Source organism: Mus pahari, chromosome 3 (assembly GCF_900095145.1).
Source record: "Mus pahari chromosome 3, PAHARI_EIJ_v1.1, whole genome shotgun sequence".
NCBI classification, from domain to species: Eukaryota; Metazoa; Chordata; class Mammalia; order Rodentia; family Muridae; genus Mus; species Mus pahari.
The window spans coordinates 90067126-90086703 of NC_034592.1; the positions used below are offsets into that span (position 1 = coordinate 90067126).

The 19578-nt window shown below is 37.4% G+C and overlaps 1 protein-coding gene across 7 annotated transcripts in view; it reads left to right on the forward strand.

Moving 5' to 3' along the window:
* Positions 1-19578, forward strand: part of Immp1l (inner mitochondrial membrane peptidase subunit 1) — an 85449-nt gene that overhangs the window by 32234 nt on the left and 33637 nt on the right. For 4 of the 7 annotated variants that reach the window (XM_021194538.2, XM_029536313.1, XM_029536312.1 and 1 more), the window contains exons 5-7: positions 3-129; positions 17384-17494; positions 18688-18854. In XM_021194538.2, the coding sequence (XP_021050197.1) occupies positions 3-129; positions 17384-17494; positions 18688-18756 (307 nt within the window). In that variant the 3' untranslated portion in view covers positions 18757-18854. Of the gene's footprint in view, positions 1-2; positions 130-17383; positions 17495-18687; positions 19365-19578 lie in introns of those variants that run through there. The other 3 variants (XM_029536317.1, XM_029536316.1, XM_029536315.1) reach the window with 2 other exon arrangements.

A 19578-nucleotide genomic window follows, 5' to 3' on the forward strand; every position in this document is an offset into this window, starting at 1 on the left:
AGAGGTGACATTGTAATTGCAAAAAGCCCAAGTGATCCAAAATCAAATATCTGTAAAAGAGTAATTGGTTTGGAAGGAGACAAAATCCTCAGCACTAGTCCATCTGATGTATTTAAGAGTCGTAGTTATGTAAGTAATATTTTTATTATGTCATTTTTTTGCTATCATAGTCAATTAATATGAACTGAGTACATTGAGAAAACAAAATCGTCTTTCAGAGTGTTTGTATCGAGGTGGATGATGGCTCAGCAGTTAGGGACACATACTGTTCTTCCAGACGACCCAAGTTTGAGCCCCAGCACTCCAGAAGATTCAACATTTCGTACTCTTTAGGGACAGGCATTCACATACACATGCACCCAGACAAGCCTACATATACATATGCACATAATTAAAACTAGTATTTTAAAAATATTTGTATCTTTTATAGTGGGTTTCACTGTGCCTTCCTCATACATGTATGTTAGTACACTAGTACTTTGATGATATTCATCTCCCATTCCTCCTGGCATTGCAGCTAATCTACCTTTCTTGTCAGCGAGTTCCCCTTTTACTTTCCTGTTCTGTTTTAGTTGTTATTTTGCTTTGATTTGGTTGTTGGTAGTGGTGATCCAGTGAATTTCATTGGTGTTGCTTATAAGAGCATGGGTGGTACAGATTTATTTATTCCACCAGTAGGTACCACTAGAGAAAATGTCGCCTCCTACTACCACTCCACAAATCATTAACTACAATAGCTCTTCAGGAAAGATCAGGTCTTTTGAAGTCCTTCCCACTTTATGACAGGACATCTATTGATGCACCTAATTTTTAGCAGGTCTCATCAGGTAGTTAGAGCTTTTGCAAGTTCGAGAGTGAATAGCCATTTGATGTCCAGAAAATCGTGTTCCATAGCATTCCACCCCATTCTCTGTTCTAACATTCTTGCTGCCTTTTAATCCATGAGTCCAAGAGGGGATGATATAGATAGCTCACTTAAGGTTGGATATTTAACGTTCACTTATCCTCAGTGCCATGATGAGCTGTGACTCTCTTCTGTAACTGATCTCCACTGAGAAAAGAAGCATCTCTGATCACAGCTGAGAGTGATGTGATAAAAACAGCATGATCAGAAGCAGCTTGGGAAGAAAGGTTTTATTTGAGCTTACAACTCCCAGGGCACACTCCATCACTGTGGGAAGTCAGGGCAGGAACTTTGAGGCAGGAACTGAAACAGTGCATGAAAGAACACTGCTTACTGGCTTGCTCTTCATGGCTTGCTCATCCTGCTTTTATATATAACTTAGGACTACTTGCCCAGTATTAGCACCAAGGACAGCTACCTTGACCATACCACATCAGTCAATCAAGAAAATGCCTAGTAGACTTGACTATAGAGTCTTATGGAAACATCCCTCTCAATTGAAAGTCTTCCTCTTGTGTTAACCAACAGAGGGCATAGGCATAATTACTTTGTGGGCAAACAAACAAAATGTTGGAGATAATTTAACAGATATATCATGTCTATTTAGCAAAGTGACAACTGTCGTATCCCCATTATGCCATGACCTTCCAAGTTGACAGTACCAGAAGTGAATTCCATCCTGTGGAGTAGACCCCAAACCCAGTTAGAAAGCAGTTAGTGGGCACATCTTGTTTGACCTGTCAGTAATGATGCTTGAGGAAAGAATCTTTCTTTGTATTTGAATTTAAGAAAATATTTCATCAAGTAGAGTTTAAATATATTAAAACTGCAACAGCTTGTTCATGATAATATTTTACATATTTAGTTCTTTCTAAAATCCTATAGAATCACCTCAATTTGAAGAGAAGCAATATATTTACATAGTCTTAAAATGTCTGTCAGGAGATGTTCATTATATAAAAAATAGTAATGATTTCATATGGAAGGAAACAAGTTAGACAATACCTTCACCAGTGGTCAAGGTCAACCTTCATCTGTACTAAGACATACCAATATAATGTACATTAAAACACAAAGAAGGACACATGACTTTTATGACACTTTTATCAAACAATAGCAACAAAGCAACCTAATTATTATCGAGAGAAAACATCTAATTATGGGTTGAGAGGATTCTAGGCTACAGTTGACTAGTGTATCTCAAAAATGTCATCACTGGTGGTGGCACATGTAGGTGACCCCAGCACTGGAGACGCTGAACAGAAGAATCTCCAGAGTGAGTTCAAGGTGACTATAAGCTACATAGCAGGACCCTGCCTTACAATAGTCAGAATGGAGGGAGGGCCATAGAAAAATTGAATTGCTTCCCTTTATATACAGAAGAATGTGGAGGGAGTAGGATTGAAGAATAACAAGCAGATGTACTGTGTTGGTTCTTCCCCCAGTTACAGGCTATTATCATACAGCTTATGGGAAAAGATGTGATGGCCTTTTCTTAACTCAGCATATACTCTCTTTGATAACTAGGGCTTAATTTTCTACTTTAAATTTTGTGTGTTGCTATCAAATTATACAAATGTCTGTTAACCAGCTTCACTTCTATTCTTCCCTAAAATAAGCTAATAATTGAAGTTTGTCTTCATCATTGTTCCTTCATTTAGAACATTGATAGCTTAATTACTCTATCAAGACAGTTTGCCCAATAGTTTATTAGTCTATTGTGTACCATTGAAAATGGAGTCTGGCTCAGCCATGTAAATGATTTTTGACATATATTGCTATAGATCTAGACACAGACTAATTGTTAGGTGATAGTAATGATGTGAAGATGATAGCCTGGTGTCAGGTAATTCGTTTTTCTACTGTGGCTTTCTTTATGAACATTGTATCCTTTTATTCTTCCAAATTGTCAATATGTCATATGCTTTTATCCTCACATGATTATTCTCATACCATGAGGTATTCTAGTGATATCTAAGTTGTTTTAGCAAAAAGAATCTACTTCAGATCAGAAATAGTTTTGTCAAGAGTCAGAACAAAAAAAGGTACCTTTTTATGTACATAAATACCTTAATTTATATATGCCGGTTTCTTTGTTAAAGTCAGTAGACTAGGAATATTGGGGCTAAAAGGTTTACATCAAAATCCTTGCTCTGAGTAATCAGAGAAGACAGCCAGAGAATTACAAAATGTGAACTTTTAGAATATTCTGTTTAATATTCATCTAATTTTATATGTCCAATGAATGAGCAAGTTAGAGGCCACCACCATTGTTTTCCCAGGAGTGTTCTATTGACTTTGGGATTTGTAAGTGCAGGGTACACAACTGAAATAAGCTTTGTAAAATGGCAAACTCATTTAGTCACCACAAATGCGACACAATTAAGTAGGGAGTAGTAGTATTTGTCTGATAAGAAAACTACATAATGGGGAGGTTAAATAGACCACCTGTTTCTTTTCTTTTTTTCTTTCTTTCTCTTTCTTTTCTTTTCTTTTCTTTTCTTTTTTTTTTTTTTTTTTTTTGTTTTTCAAGACAGGGTCTCTCTGTGTAGCCCTGGCTGTCCTGGAACTTACTCTGTAGACCAGGCTGGCCTTGAACTCAGAAGTCCGCCTACCTCTGCCTCCCGAGTGCTGGGATTAAACGAGTGTGCCACCTCTACCTGTTTCAAGCAGGAGTTGTGTTTTAAATGCCAGGATCTTGTCTCCAGATATATATCCCCACCAGGTCATTACATCTCACAGAATAGGCTCTACTTTTCTATTATTTCAACTCCCATCTCATCAAATTATTCTTTTTCTTAAATTTATTCATCTTTTCTATTTTAAAAAAGAAGGGCAATTATTTCTGGTCAGAAATAGTATTAGTTGTTCAAGAAGGTAGTTTTTTTGTGCTTAAAATTAATTTTATTCTTATTTGTCTGTCTGTGATTGTGTGCTGTGTGTAAAGGTCTCTGTGGAGGCCAGAAGAGGGAGTAGGGTCCTCTGGAGCTACAGTTACAGGTGCTTATGAATTGCTTGCTGTGGGTGCTACACCATTTTCCCAGCACCAGAAGCCAATATTTTTTGAGGTTTTTCTAGGCTCATTTTTTTATGTCTCAAGAATTGCATAGCTATTACAGAACCACTTTAGTAGGTGTGCCCTATTGATCAGGTGATTTCTAACAAAACTTCATCCCTGTGTGGAATACTCTTTAAACATACCCGAAGCCGCTTGTGACGTTTGCCCCTTTAGAGTATTGTTGCGTTTTAGGCTATCTTGGGACTACACTAGTATTGTATTTTGTAAGATAGCTTTCTTATTTTATCTATGCATTCCTTTAGGAAAACCATTCCTATTAATGTCAATTGAACTACACAGTAAAGATATCAGTGTGAAGCGTGTTTTCTATTGGCGGTAAAACCATCTATTCTATTATATAGGTAGCTTAGCCAGCAGAACCCCACATTGTCAGTGATGCCTAGAACATGCTGTGTGGCATACAAGAGAAGTCGTGTTGTTTGTAAGTTTGGCAAAACCTTAACTTAAGCAGGTCTTGGTTAAATGGTATGGACCCATTTTATTTAGATTCCTAAAGGAGTGCTCTACTTCTAACTAGTAATGGATTTACTTTTGAGAAAGGGTCTTTGCTGGCTCAGGACAGCCTCTTAGAGCAGAGACTGGCTAGGAATTCTTGTTCTTCCTGTGTTTGCTTTCAAACTTACATGAAATACAACAAGCTTTCTGAACTCCAGAATCTCATATCTAACATAAATAGATAGTAGTCTATACCCCGACTTTTTGTCTCCTTCATTGGGTTCTTCTTACCACCCCTTTCCACCCTTATGCCTTCTAACCCCTCAAGACTAGGTAGAGGGGAAAGGGGCATCCATATTTATAGACTATACTTCCTGCTTATTAGGATCATCAAGTTCCTTGGGGTACATTCAATCTTTGTGGTCCAGGATATCTCAGCAGGAGCAACAGCCAACACCTTTCTTAGGGCTCTGATACTTATATACCCTCTGAAGAGTTCCCAGAATTCCCAACATAGACTATGTTCATCTGGCAAAAATCACAGTCCTGCTAGAGCATGAGACAAATCTTAGCTGCTGTAGACAGTCTAAAGCAGCTCCATATCCCACACCTGCGATGAAAACAAAAACATATCCACATAATATTTTTGTGTTTTAAAAACTACCAAAATTCTCACTACAGTAGTCATCTCAAACTTAGTATTTCAGAAACTAAAATCCTTATTTTCTTGGCCCAGTGGGTGCCTTCTTCTACATACCAGCTGTAGTAAACACATTTTATTCTTCTGCTTTTGCAAGCCATGGAGTTTGGACTCATCCTTGAGTTTTCTTCTTTCACCTTACTGTGAAATTCATTAGAAACTGTGGCTCTAATGTCTAAGAATAATTCAGATTGTGTCTTGACACTGTCACTGCTCTCATGCTCATGAAAGACAAGCTGACCTTTGCTGCTGTCGAAGTGATTTCTGCACTGCCACCTTTAAAATTCTTCCCATGTTCTTGCTTTTCTATTCCTTCATGGCCTATTCCCCAAACAGTAACTGAGTCTGTCCTATTAGCTGTTGATGCTTTTTAAGACCAGCTGTCATTCTCTGCTCAAAGACCCTCAGGTTCCCTTTCCTGATACAATAGATCAGTTTTAGCAGTGCCTACAAAGCCCACTACTACTCCTTTCCCCTGCTGTCTTTCTTGTAATTAGAGCTTTAATGGAACATAGTGGTACTCATTCATTTATATATTGTCTGTGTTCACCTTCACCAGAATAGCAGAATTGAGCAGTTGACAGGGACAGTGTTGTGCAGGGTCTCAGCTCTTTACTCGCTGTCAAGTTTGTTGATGCCTACTCTAGATAAGGTTAATGCCAGAAAATTCTTTTGATTGTTGCTGATTCTCCAGTATGCAACTATAATTTCACATCTATTAGCTTCTATCAGAATAGTAGGGATTTTGTTATTGTTTGTTTTGTTTTGAAGACAGGGTCGCACTAACCATGTTTGCTCATGAATGTAAACCCCAATCTTCAGAGGCAGAAGCAGGAGGTTGAAGGTCATGCTTGGCCATATTGGGAATTCAAGGCCAGCTTGGAATGAATACATGAGACCCTGTCTCAAAACAAACAAAAAAAAATAACAATAATAACAACCCCCTCAGCCCTCTAAAGGTAGGGTCTCATTTAGCCTATGCCGCTCTTGAACTTGTTTTACAAACGAGATTTGTCTTAAAACTACTGATTGTCCTACTGACACTTCCCAAGTGTAAGGTTCTCAGATATGTAGCACTACATCTGGATATTTTCAAACTGTTTGAAGGTTGGAAAAATGTACCATAAGTAGGTCGTCCTCTAATTCTGTTTACCTTCTAGTCTAGTTTGTTCATTAATTTCTATTGTGGAAGTGAATGATACAGCTTTCAGAAATGTAGCTTTTTTTGTACATCATAACACCATGTTACTGCTAATCTCAGCTTGGTGTGATCTTCACAGAACATGTAAAAGCTGGGCCACCACATCACAAAATGACAGAAGTTGAGAATAAGTTCACCACATCACAAGTTGACAGAAGTTGTGTGCTAGAACAGAATGCTGAGTAAATGTTTGCATAACTAACTCAATCTCAAGTGGATTGTAAGTTTTAGAACGTTTAATAAGCACACCAAAAATCACCTGTCTCAGAATTAAGTTATTTATTTATCTAATGTTTATGTATATTGAACTTAGTTTAAATTACACATAAAGATATGGTGAAACTGAATTCTCTACATTGGCCTCGTTTTTAAAGGTTTGCTGCCTTAGAAAGGCTATGGTGCGTTAGTATGGCGGCAGCTGAATTGCCCCGTGTAGCTCAGTGCCTGCTCACTAGGCTGTGTGGTAATAAAGCTTTCCACATTTACGTTGAAATACATGAATATGCCCTTTAGATTTATCAACCAACTATGGTACTTTGTTCTTTTGATCTTTGCTTGGTTGACAGATTACTAAAAAGTCAAGTTGTTGCCTGTGGTTTTGTAAACTTGTCTTTCAACAGAAAACATCTACTTTCCTGTAGTTGTGTAAAACTATGAATCCTTTTCATTTCTTAAAAATACTATTGCATTTATTTATTTATGCAGTGTGTGTGTGTGTGTGTGTGTGTGTGTGTGTGTGTGTGTGTGTGTGTAAGGACAGCTTGTAGGATCTCTTGTCCCACCATGGGAGTTCTGGGATGAAACTCAGCATGGCAGCATGTGCCCATATCTTCTGAGCCATATTGTGGTCCCCCATTTTCAGATATTCCAAGCAAAGCCTCAGTGTCTGAACCATAACATCTTACATGTGTTTATGCAAACCTCGGTGCATTTCTGAGGCGGTTGTTGCATGCTTGACTGACCTCAGTGAGAGGATGTGTGCTGGGGGGTGGTACTCATGGAGGGCCTCCCCTTCTCTGAGAAGGGGGAGGGGGAGTGGTGAATAGAAGAGAGGAAGGAGGGGACCTGTGATCAGGATGTAAAGTGAATAAATACATTAATTAATTAATTAATGAAAAAATTTAAGAATGTATGTTTTCACATTTAATTTATAGCTATCAAAAAAAGAAAAAGAGGCAAAACTTTTTGGTTGTCTTTAATACAAGATTCCAGTATTGTACACAGAAAGTTATCCTCACCAAATTGTAATATATAATTAAGATTGAGTGATAGAGGCTGAATAAGGAATGTAATGTTGCTTGTGCCTCTTTTTTGTCAAACTTAGGTGTGTTAATATTTCTGTTACTGATTAAAATAAAAGAGTTCTTTTTTTTTTTCAGAAAGAGCTAACTAAGTGTACTCAGGATGCATTGGTGGAATTGTGTTAGTACTTGAAAATGCAACTGCAAGCAGGAAGAAAGCTAGGAAATATTTAAATCAAACTGACAATGAGCAAAACAGCCTCATCAATTAGATAGCATTGGAAAATGGCCACTTTATATAGTTAATGCTAATAGTCCTATAAGGGAGACTGTATATGTTTAGAAATCAGTTGAACCCCCTGAGTATCCTAATGCTGGTTTTCTGTTTGTTAAAGTGTCATTTGCCTTTGCTAAATGTTGCAACCATCTGGTCTTGTATTAACCAGTTATATCATTAACAGAAAAAGTACTTCTGTGTGAGGAGAGGAACCATCAGGTGAAAGGGCTTGTTTATTATAAGTTGCTGATACACTAAATTCTAGGTCATTTAGATAGAAGGAGTACCTAATAATACCACTTACTACACTCTATCTAAGCAAGAGACTTGCTTTTTTTGCAAACTCTGGTGATAAAAGCTGAACCACACATCTATTTCTCAGCAACAGCTCCAAGTAATCAATTAGGGCACACTCCTAATGCCTTAATTGCAGCTGGTATGGAGGATTATGTTTACTCTCTTGCTAAAGTGAAATTCACTATGGAGATGACATGGCTTTTTCATCCTATAGCTAACACAGTTCAGAAGATAAATATCACTAATAGTTTACTAGTCTGAAGTATTTTTTCGCTTAGATGTTAACAGTAAAGAATCATCTCATAGACCTCTAATTTCAGTGTTTCTGGTGCCTTTTCTGAAAACTTTCACAATAGTTTAAACTTAACAATTATTTTAGAATTTCATTTTACAGTCTTTTAAAAAGATTTATATATGTATATGAGTACTCTGTCTTCCTGTATAACTCCACAACAAAAGAGGACATCAGTTCCCATTATAGATGGTTGTGAGCCACCATGTCATTGCTGGGAATTGAACTCTGGACCTCTGGAAGAGCAAACAATGCTCTAAACCATCAAGCCATTTCTCCAGCTCTGTAGTCCTGTTCTTGTATGTCTGAAAATATGTTCATCAAGATCAGCATTTGTGGTGAATATTGAACACTAAAAGTATTTCAGTGATTTATATTTAGACAGTAATAATACTATTGGTGAAAATATAGAGACTTAATCTAGTACAGTTATATGTGTTTCAGTGTATAAGTTAATTGATGCTTCTTCACTTTAATGTTGCCTAAATGTAATTGAGAAAAAATAAGAAAGACCGAAATTGTATGCAGCTGGTCAACACAAGTGCTGAACTCCACTCCAAACTCTGTTGTGATTAAAGATAAATGTTCCACCTATCAGATGGCCTCCTACTGTCTGCTGGGGAAATATAATGACTGTTGCTAAGACAACAGGTTCAAATGTCTTGGAAGAAACAACTAATGAAGTTCTTGCCCTGCTTCCTTAGAAAATTAAATTTTGACAGGTTACATGTAGTTTCTTTGACCCAGAATCTTAGCCGATAAAAGCATTCTCACTATACTAAACTCTTTTCTACCCAGAATAAGAATAGCTAAGGAGAATAACATAAAAATAAATGTACATGTTTTAAAGTGGTTGCACATAGTAAAATAGGAAGAAAATATTGGCATTTTGTGTCATTGTAAGAAGAATCTAGATAGGTGAAAGGTTTTCTCCTGTTCCTTCAGAGGTTCTACAAGAGAATAACACATCACTACATGTGACACAGTAGTGCTTGTATCATTGCCAAGTGTGCACATAAAGCTAGCAGGACAAGACAGCTGAACAGTATAAAGAAAATATAGCTATAGATGAGTAATTTAGATATCTAAGGCAGAACTGAAAATTCTCATCGGCTTCTTGTATCTGCATCTGAAGTGACCTCAAATTTGACCTGATTTCCCAAAGTAGCTTTGGGGACATACACTAAAAAGGACTTCTGCCCCTAACCAATATTGGTCCCTGCCTTAATAAGGCTGCCTCAGGAACAGCCAGGTCCCTGAACTTAGAAGAGAGGGCAGAAGGGTGAAATGACAGAGAACACTTTATCATGAGACCTAGGAGAAAAAAGTGGAGCATTATACTCTTGGTAACTGCAAAACGTATGGGGGGGTGGGGGTGGGGGGGAATGGAGCACCATATGATAGAGATGAAAATGAAAAGACAAACTCAGTTCCTTGTATTTCTCAAGCAGAAGAATAACAGGAAGTGACTTAATTTATAAAATATCATACTAGGATTGATGAACACTATCAAGACTGTTTTCAATGGAAATTTCTGGAGATGTGGAACCTGTTTAATAGGCTGCAAATGAGATCTAATTAGGGTTGTAACACGAAAAATGGAAAGTAGTAACAGTATCACAGAGATAATAGAGAAAATACAAAGATCAGATTGTACTTGGGAAGAAAGGGAAACCAAAAGGCTTCAAATTAATATGTAAGCTTTAGCAGAAGGTTAAATGGTCCTGTGGGGGACCATTCATAACTTCAGAATTAGAAGATACACACAAATTTAAGCATTTACTAAGACTCCAAAGATAAGAAAAGAATGCAGCCAGAGGATGAGGAAGAATGCTATGACATAATGGCTTTGACCTTGGCATGGCTGCCGAATTCAACTTACAGCAGCTATGGCTATCATCATAAGACCCATAAGCCAGCCAAGCTCATGGCTGAGGTGGGGTAGATGATCTCCAGACCTCATGCTTTACTGAGGAGTTATGGCAGATGATAGCTGCTGGGAGAAGGAAGATAATGTCGCTCTCTTTTTCTGCCCACCTTTGCTCCTTAGATGGAAAACAGTAGACAGCTTTATTTTTACTCCAACTGCCGGGCACTGAATCTCCTGCCCTAATCTTATCAGCTAGCAACTAGCTCCAGCCAACTCTCTTGTTCCCCATCCTTGGTGGAGGCTGCAGACCCTAGGTGCCCTGAAGCCTTACACAGTTGTTCATGCTTCTTGTTCCAAAGCCTGGCTGAAAGACCTCCTCTTTCGCTGTGTCTCTTCTCTTCTTCCTGGGACAGAAAGTCTCATCTTTACCCTTCACCCAGCAATTGACTTCCGAATCAAGAACCAATTAGGGAACCAGATTTTAGTATCAGCTCCTCACTCTACAATTATCTAATACAGAGTGCTCATCCCTGAAACCATATACACACCAACATCAAAAGTGCAGCACACTGTATTCATGTGTTTGTGTATGTGTATAAGTGTGTGTGTGTGTGTGTGTGTGTGTGTGTGTGTAAAAATAATAAAGAGGCCTTCAGTTCAAAAGGGATTAAGATTGACTTGGGAGGGGCTAGAGAAAAGAAAAGGAAGGGGAAATGATGTAATTATATTTTAATTAAAAATACATAGGTTAGCCGGGCGTCGTGGCACACGCCTTTAATCCCAGCACTCAGGAGGCAGAGGCAGGAGGATTTCTGAGTTCAAGGCCAGCCTGGTCTACAAAGTGAGTTCCAGGACAGCCAGGGCTATACAGAGAAACCCTGTCTCAAAACAAACAAACAAACAAAAAACATAGATTTAAAAATACCCCCTGAGCTAGGGTTGGTGGCATGTATCTGTAATTCCAGCACTTAGGAAACTGAGGCAAAAACATTGTCAGTTTGAAGCTAATATGGGGTATGGAGTAAAACTCTGACTGAGAACAACATAAAATTGTTATTTGTTATCCATTCCCATAATTCCCATAATTTACTATTTTGTATTCATAAAGCTTTCATTCTAAATAATTTGAAAGATTTATTAGAATTGCGCTTTGATGAATAAGATACAAGTAGGAGTGTCTATCAAAATCAAGCATGCAAAATGCCTTTGTAAATAATGCATAAATAATATCAAGACAGCAGACCTACATAATCACTTTTAATCATTTCTACTTTTAAGAGAATGGACTTTTTTCCTACTGGGTGCCATCAGTTTTAGTATAAATTTGTTTCTTAATCAAATCCTCTCATGAAACAGTTATGGCTACACAGGTACAATAGGAGACTGAAAAGAATGACAAAAATTCCTCTACAGCAATAAATTCATACCAAAATGAGTTTGGGCTTTGGAAAGAATTAGGTGACATGACAAGAATAGTTGAAGAGCTGGCTAAGCAATTAAGAGCACCGGCTGCTCTTGCAGAGGACCTGGTCCAATTCCCAGCACCGACGTGGTACTTCATAACCATCTGTAACTCTAGTTCCAGGGAATTGAGAGCCCTCTTCTGAACTCTACAGCTACCAGGCACGCATGTAGTGCATGTATATATACATCCAGGCAAAACACAAGTCTAATTTTTTTCTTTTCTTTCTTTGAGAATACAGCTGCCATGGTAGTGCACACCTAGTTTCAGGCCAGCCTGGAATATACATAGTTAATTCCAGGCCTGCTAGGGGTACATAGAGAGATAGTCTCACCCTTTAGCCCCCTAAAAGTACCTAAAATCAGAAGCATAGTTGATGAGTTTTTATAATGTGCATCTGATTTGCCAACTATTTAAAAGTTATTTCCCCCCAAAGAATAAAATACTCACTATTTAGTACATATTACCGTATTCTCATAACTTGTATTGCATCAAATTTTGGTTTGTTTGTTTGTTTGTTTGGTCAGTGCCTCACTATAGTTCAGGCTGGCCTGGAACTCAGTTCATGACCTTGTCTACTTCAGACCCTCTAGCAATCCCTCCTTATTATCCCGTGTGCCACCATGCTCAGCTGGAACAGCATTATTAGTAAGTTACTTTGTTTTGGTGTATAGGGCTATAACATGGCTGCATTTTGGATGTCTAAGTCATAATTAAGCAAAAGAATAAGCTTTATATACATAGAGGTATAGATATTTGACTGAATACTGCTTATTTGGAAGACAGTAACATAAAACTTAAATGTCTAGTAATTGTTAGATTAAATGACATCCATGAGTCTACATTATGTGGAGTTTTTTTTCCCAAGGCAAGGTATTAAGCATTATATGTTCTGAGATTTAAAATGAAATGCTTTTGAGACTAAAGTGTCCTTGCTGTATCACTCCCATTCCATTTGCTAAAACAGAAACAAAATGGCCTGATCTGAATGGTTGCAGAAAATGTATGTTTCTTGTATATTACACGAAAGAAAATGTGCAAAAAGAGTTCCTAAAGGACCACTCCTCTTCTTGCCTTCATGTTTTAATGCACTTATTAGAAGAACCATTATGCATAAGCCATAGATAGGGCCAATGCATACCATGCTTATAAAGTATAAGATTTATAGTAAATAAGGGGTTAGCTTAAAAACAATTTCTTATAATTTTCAGTTTTGAAACATCTGAAAAATCAATATATAATATCTCACTTTTTAGTCAAAAAAATTTTAAACTAGGCGTTCTTTGCTTAATCAAATAAGTGGATGATTAGTGTTTAGCGTGTGTGTTATTTGATATTTTAAGCTCTCACCAGATTTCACTTGAATCAAGAAACACACCACCTGTGGCTTGCTGTGCAGAGCTGCCTGTGATAGATACTCACAGACCATGGGGTAATTACGTTTGTTGCTTGTACTAAAAAGGAGGCACTTAAGCAGACCTCAGTGAGTATAGCCAAGAACTGCAAGCTGGATCCTTTTTCCCATTCCTGAGATTAGCTTTTATCATGGTTCATGAAGTAAACATTGCAGACTCACAACAGTCTCAAAAGAAAGATAATCTGACTTAGAAAATGTTGATTATGGGAAAGAGCACAAAAAAATAACTAGAATTCAGAATTTGTGAAACATTGTTTATTAGAGTATTTTCTAGCCCTCCTTATATAAGGTTATCATAGCTTTTAAAAACATAATATATTTTACTCTGCTATCTTTTCCTGTTCATACTTTAGTATAGGACTGCTGTAAACTTCTTATGTTGTCTGATGTAACTGTAGTTTTTATATGCATTACTGAAAGCAGCAGGTATCTATTGTATGGGTTAGAGGCTAGCCTGCTCTCACTGTAGTTACCAGAGACAAAAACACTTTTAAAAAATTGTCAGTAAAGTTTTCCCTGGCTCATCTTTGAACAGTATCATGCTGGGGGCTGAAGGTATAGCTCCATGGCTAAGAGCTCACCATGGCTTGTAACCAGCTCTAGTGTATCTGATGCCCAGTTCTGGTCTCCATGACCACCTGTGTGCATGTGAGCATTCTTACATGGAGACGAAATGTACATACACATACATTAAAAATAAATCTTTAAAAAATATCAGGTAGCTGTGCATGGTGATGCACACCTTTGATCCCAGCACTTGGGAGGCAGAGACAAGCAGATGTCTTGTGATTCCAGGGTCAGCCTGTTCTACAATAGTGAATTCTAGTCTAGCTGAGGCTACATAGTGAGACCCTGTCTCAACAAAACAAACAAAAACCAAAAAACAGAGCATTAATAAAGTCAAGCTGGGCATGGTGGTAGATAGTGCATAATTGAAATCCCTGCACTTTGAAAGCTGAAGAAGAGTATTGTGAGTTCAAGGACAGGCTGGCAAACAAAGTGAAAAACTAAAGTACACGAATCACCCAAAAGGTAAAATGGTTTAAGATAAGCATGCATGTATGTGTATAATATTTTAGATTTCTAGGGTAATGCATGCTATTATAAAATATAAAATTTGAGGCATAAAAAACAAGGACTTTCTGCTTTTATACACAAGGTTGTGAAAGTTACTTTGTCATTGATTCAGTTGTTGAAATCTTTCCATTAGTTTGTTCTTTATTAACATACTTTGGTTTTTGTATTTTAATCATCTATTATATAAATGAATTATATTTTATTTAGCCTCTGTTTACTGACCAACATTTATACTATTGCCCTGTCTGAGACAAGAGAAAGAGCAGAGTAAACATTTGCCTTTATTTGTGTCTTTTTGATTGATTGTTTTGTTTTTGAGACAGGGTCTCATAGCATAGGCTGGCCTCAGACTCTGTACCCAAAGATGACCTTGACTTTATGAGCTTCCTACCTATACCTCCTGCGTGCCGAGATCATAGGTGTGCAGCACCACCATCCATTTTATATTGTTCATTAGCTAGAACTCAGGGCGTGGTGGCATGCTAGAGACCTCTTGTGGAACGAGCTATCACTCCAACCCCTTGCCTCTGTCATCATGAAAGCACTGCTTGACTGCTAGCTGAGGAGGCAGAGATTAGGTTCTTAAATGGTTGAAATCTGTGGATCACATTGCCAGGAAGGCAGGAGCTACAAAAAGATCCAGAGATCTACATTTATATTCCTTTGGTTGACAGCTAAATACTAAATCGTACTTATTGGAATTCAGTAATAAACAAAGACAACTAACTAGGGAGCTCCAAGACTCAGTTCCTAGAACGCATGCAAAACCAGGAGACATTTGAGTTTCCTAAGCCAGTGTGCACAAGCCAGAGACAAACCTGGAAAGATTGTACCCCGTAGTACTGTGAGAAGGAGCTCCTCCAGGCAGCTTCAGTATAAGGCTTAAAGTGAGTAGGCTGATGTGCAGCTGCTGTAACCCGTTCAGCATGGTATTATTTCTGAAGACTGGCAGCAAATGCACGCAACAGAGGGTGTCTAGCTAAGTCACAAACAACTAGCTCCATGAAGAAAGCAGTAAAAGGGAACCCACACTCAGAGGAATCTGGTCATTAGCCCAGAAAGACACTGATGGTGAAATCACCAGAAACTACTCTAAAATGCCATTTGTAATTGTTTTCAAGGAACCAGAGCATACGTGAACATGATGGGGAAAATATGGCAAATGAAGAAACAATACTCTTCCTGTTTGAAATTCTTTCACTTGGATTTGACAGCAGAATTGTAGCTACAAAATATCAGTAATTTTGAAATATCTCTCAAAAAAATGGACAAAATAAAGATATTTACACATAGTAATTGGAGAGAACTTCTAAGGAAAGTTGAAAATTTTCTTGCAAAGAGACTTACAAAAAACTTGAAAGGACAGTCCTCAAACTGAAAGGCAAAGGAGCTACACGTGTGGGTTCATAACAATATAAAGAACACCATCAATAACCATGTTTGCTTAGTCAGAAAATGTAGTACTTACTATCTTTTGCAGTGCTTGGAACTAAACCCAGGGCTTCACATTCTAGGGAGACCCTCTAACCCTGAGCTGTATTCCCAGCCTAGTTTTTTTCTTATTTGTAAACTGCACTTATACTCCTTACCCACTGAAATTGCATATACAAAACAATGCTTTTCTGGTACTAATCAACGTCCATTCAAAAAAAATCAAAAAATTAATCCTATTCAAAATAGCTTTAAAAAGAAACTAAAGCCAAACAACCAATACCCACCAAAAAATACTTAGTAATGGAGCTAACAAAGGAAGTGAAAGAACTCCGTACTGAGAAGTTCCAAGTCCTGAAGACACGAAAGAAAATACTGGAATATGATGAGCAGTGTTGGAATATAATGATCCCCTTCTTATGGATCAACACAGGATAGTGAAATGGCTATACCACCAAAAACAACTTATAGATTCAAAGCAATATCCATCAGAATTCCAACACCACTTTTTTGTTATGGAAAAAGAGAAAGTAATTGTGTAATTCATATAGATCCTCTATAGTCAAAGCAGACCTGTGGGGTGGGGGACAGTGCTGGAAGTTATCACATCACCAATTTCAAGTTGCATTGCAGAAACTTAAATGCCCATAATATACAAAAATAGCATTGTAATACAAAATAATATTATGGTATATCTTATTAATCCAATGAAATCTTCCCAATAGATTGTTTTGGTCTGGTCAATAAGTCAACTTATTGCATTATTTTTGCATTAACAAAAACTATAAAATAAAAACATAAAAATGCAGTGTACAGATTGCTGTTAGAAAGCACCTTCTAAGTTTCTATTGAATGGATTATTAGTGGGTGAATATCTCATATTGGAAGAATGCATTTTTGAAAAGTATAGCTTTGAAAAAGGATTATAATTGAGTAAACATTTATACCTTTTACTAGTTAATATACAAGACTTATCTAGTAGAAGGTCCCTGTCATTAATTTGCAGCTGATGGTTTTATAAGAGGTCCTTCTGGTTCTTGATGGTCATTATCAACATATAAGGCAGTGACGATATGGCCAGCACAAAGGAAAGACAGGGGTCTTAATTAGAACTCTGACAAGCCCACTGCAATAAAATGATGAGATTATTTGTAATTGATGTCACAATCCATTACCACTTAGTTCATCATGAGCATTCTAATAGGTCTGGCCTCAGAACTGGCCCCAGGATGTTGCTGACTGGCTGCCCTGCTTATGCTGTTACTTCAACAGGAGGGCACATTTTCAGTCAGCAGCCTAACGACCTCTTTTTAAGTCTATTAAATTAATGACACTGGCACACTGTTTTCACTTCTTACAACCTTAGTTTGAGGTTTCTACAAATTAGTGTTTGGGACCCAGATAAGAGATCTTTTTAAAATGTAGACACCTTTGATATTTAGTTATTTAGTAAGAAATGAAAGCAAAAATGACACATATAAAGGAAGACATCAGGACATGTTCCTCCTCCAAATGAAGTCTTTCTTTCATATAGGGTTTGTGTAGCTCATGCTAGCTTTGAGTCCATGATCTCCCTGCTTCAGTCTCCCAAGTGAGGAGAATCTAGTTGTACACCACAGTTCCGTGCCTTTATTTTTAGTCATAGTCCCCTGTTGGCTTTTCTTGTTTCTAAATGGCCCGCTTTTCTTTACTAATTCCAGGTGCCAACAGGTCATGTTTGGTTAGAAGGTGATAACTTACAGAATTCTACCGATTCCAGGTATTACGGACCTATACCATATGGACTAATAAGAGGACGTATCTTCTTTAAGGTATGCTTGAATGCCTAAAACACCATCTTTATTCTATGAGCTGGCGGGGGTGAGGGCATCTCTCTAATTAAATCAAATCTAATTTGAAATCCATGGCTTCCAAGTTGACTTAACTGTTGCAGTGACTGCATTTGATGAACATTTTACCTTTACTTAAGAACAATGGACAAAACATTATCCTCTCCCCTTCCTGTTCCTAAGGGGAATAACTGAGAATTTTTATTTTTTATTTTTTATTTTTTTTTGGTTTTTCGAGACAGGGTTTCTCTGTATAGCCCTGACTGTCCTGGAACTCACTTTGTAGACCAGGCTGGCCTCGAACTCAGAAATCCGCCTGCCTCTGCCTCCGAGTGCTGGGATTAAAGGCGTGTGCCACCACGCCCTGCCCGAGGGAGGTTTATTTTTTTTTATTTTTTGAGAATTTTTATAATAAAATTCAAACTAATTAATAGTAGCCTAGCGAACCTTTGAGTTTACAAAAATCAAATTCTGCCATGTGTGACTTTTACAGCCATAGTCACATCATGCCAGCAAGCACTTCTACAACAGCAGCACAGGCTCAGTCTACTTGGAATGCAGGTGGACCCAGCTAAATACAGCAAGCCTTAGGCAGGTGTAGAGAATGTAGAGAATGTACAGTAAGCCTTAGATGACATTGGTTCTTGGATTCATTGGTTCTTCCATTATTGGTTGATATAATTTTAAGACAGGGTTTCACTCTGTATTCCAGGCAGGTCTTTAACTCTCTCTTCCTGTCTCTGCCTCAGAAGTGCTAGTGTCACAGATGGTGGATTACAGGCATTTGTTAGTATACCTGTTCCCCCTTAATCACAAGGCTTTAGAAGAAAATTGCATGAATATCTAAGCCAACTGGATACTGTTCAGGGTACTTTATACTTAAAAATGTGCCATATTCAAGCATTTAAAATATCAAGTAGCATAGATTGGTAGTGTAACTTATTTTAGGTTAGTAAAGGAAAACAGCCATGTCTTCACAAACTTATATTGATATACTAAACAAACGGAATTCTGGTGTCATGTCTGAATGCCTCAGACTAAATATACATGTTCATTTTCAGAATAGCTGATGAAGAGAATGTACTGCAGTATCTAACATAGAGAAAAGGAAAAGGGAACATGATGATGATAAAGAATTTTCATTAATTGTATTCAACTGTATTTTCATATTACAGATTTGGCCTTTCAGTGACTTTGGATTTCTGCGTGACAGCCCAAATGGCCACAGATTTTCTGATGATTAATAAGTTTTTCCTTTTAACTTGATTATTGTCTCCTATTCAAGTGAATTTATTAACTACAGTTGAAACCATGAACTTAACAATAAACTATTTGCTATTCAGTTTTATTTATGTTTTAAATATAAGAGTAAATATCACACTCTGCAATATATATTAACTAAAAGTATTTGGATAAAAATTAACCCAAAACAAGTTTTCTTTCTAAATTGTATGATATAAAAATATCTTGGGGAAGAAATCCAGATGACTATCTCATATTTGAATTTTGGTGGTTCTCATACAAAGAAAGCAATCTGTTTTCACGTGTACTTCCTATGTCAGCTTTTCATAGCAGTCTAAGTCTAAGACTGAGCTCTGCTGACAACACCATGAGTTAGACCTAAAAGAGACATCTGAGCAGCAGTCTCAGTAAGGGTTCCCTGTATTCATAAAACGAATTCTGTCTACATGGCAGACAGAACGTTACGTACAAAGGGAGTCACATAAGACCCGATGCCTACAGTCCATTGTAGTCTGTAATCACTCATTAGAAAAGCCACTTCACCACACCAATAAGGAAATGAATGGCTCCTTAAACAGAGGCCATCTAAGAAGAAGGAAAGTGGAAATTTTAGGGGTTTGTTTTGTTGAATTTCGCTTTTTCTTCTCTTCTCTCTTCTCTCTTCTCCTCCCCTCCCCTCCCCTCCCTTCCCCTCCCCTCCCTTTCTTTTCTTCTTTTCTCTTTTCTTCTTTTCTCTTTTTTCTTTTCTTTTCTTTTCTTTTCTTTTCTTTTCTTTTCTTTTCTTTTCTTTTCTTTTCTTTTCTTTTCTTTTCTTTTCTTTTCTT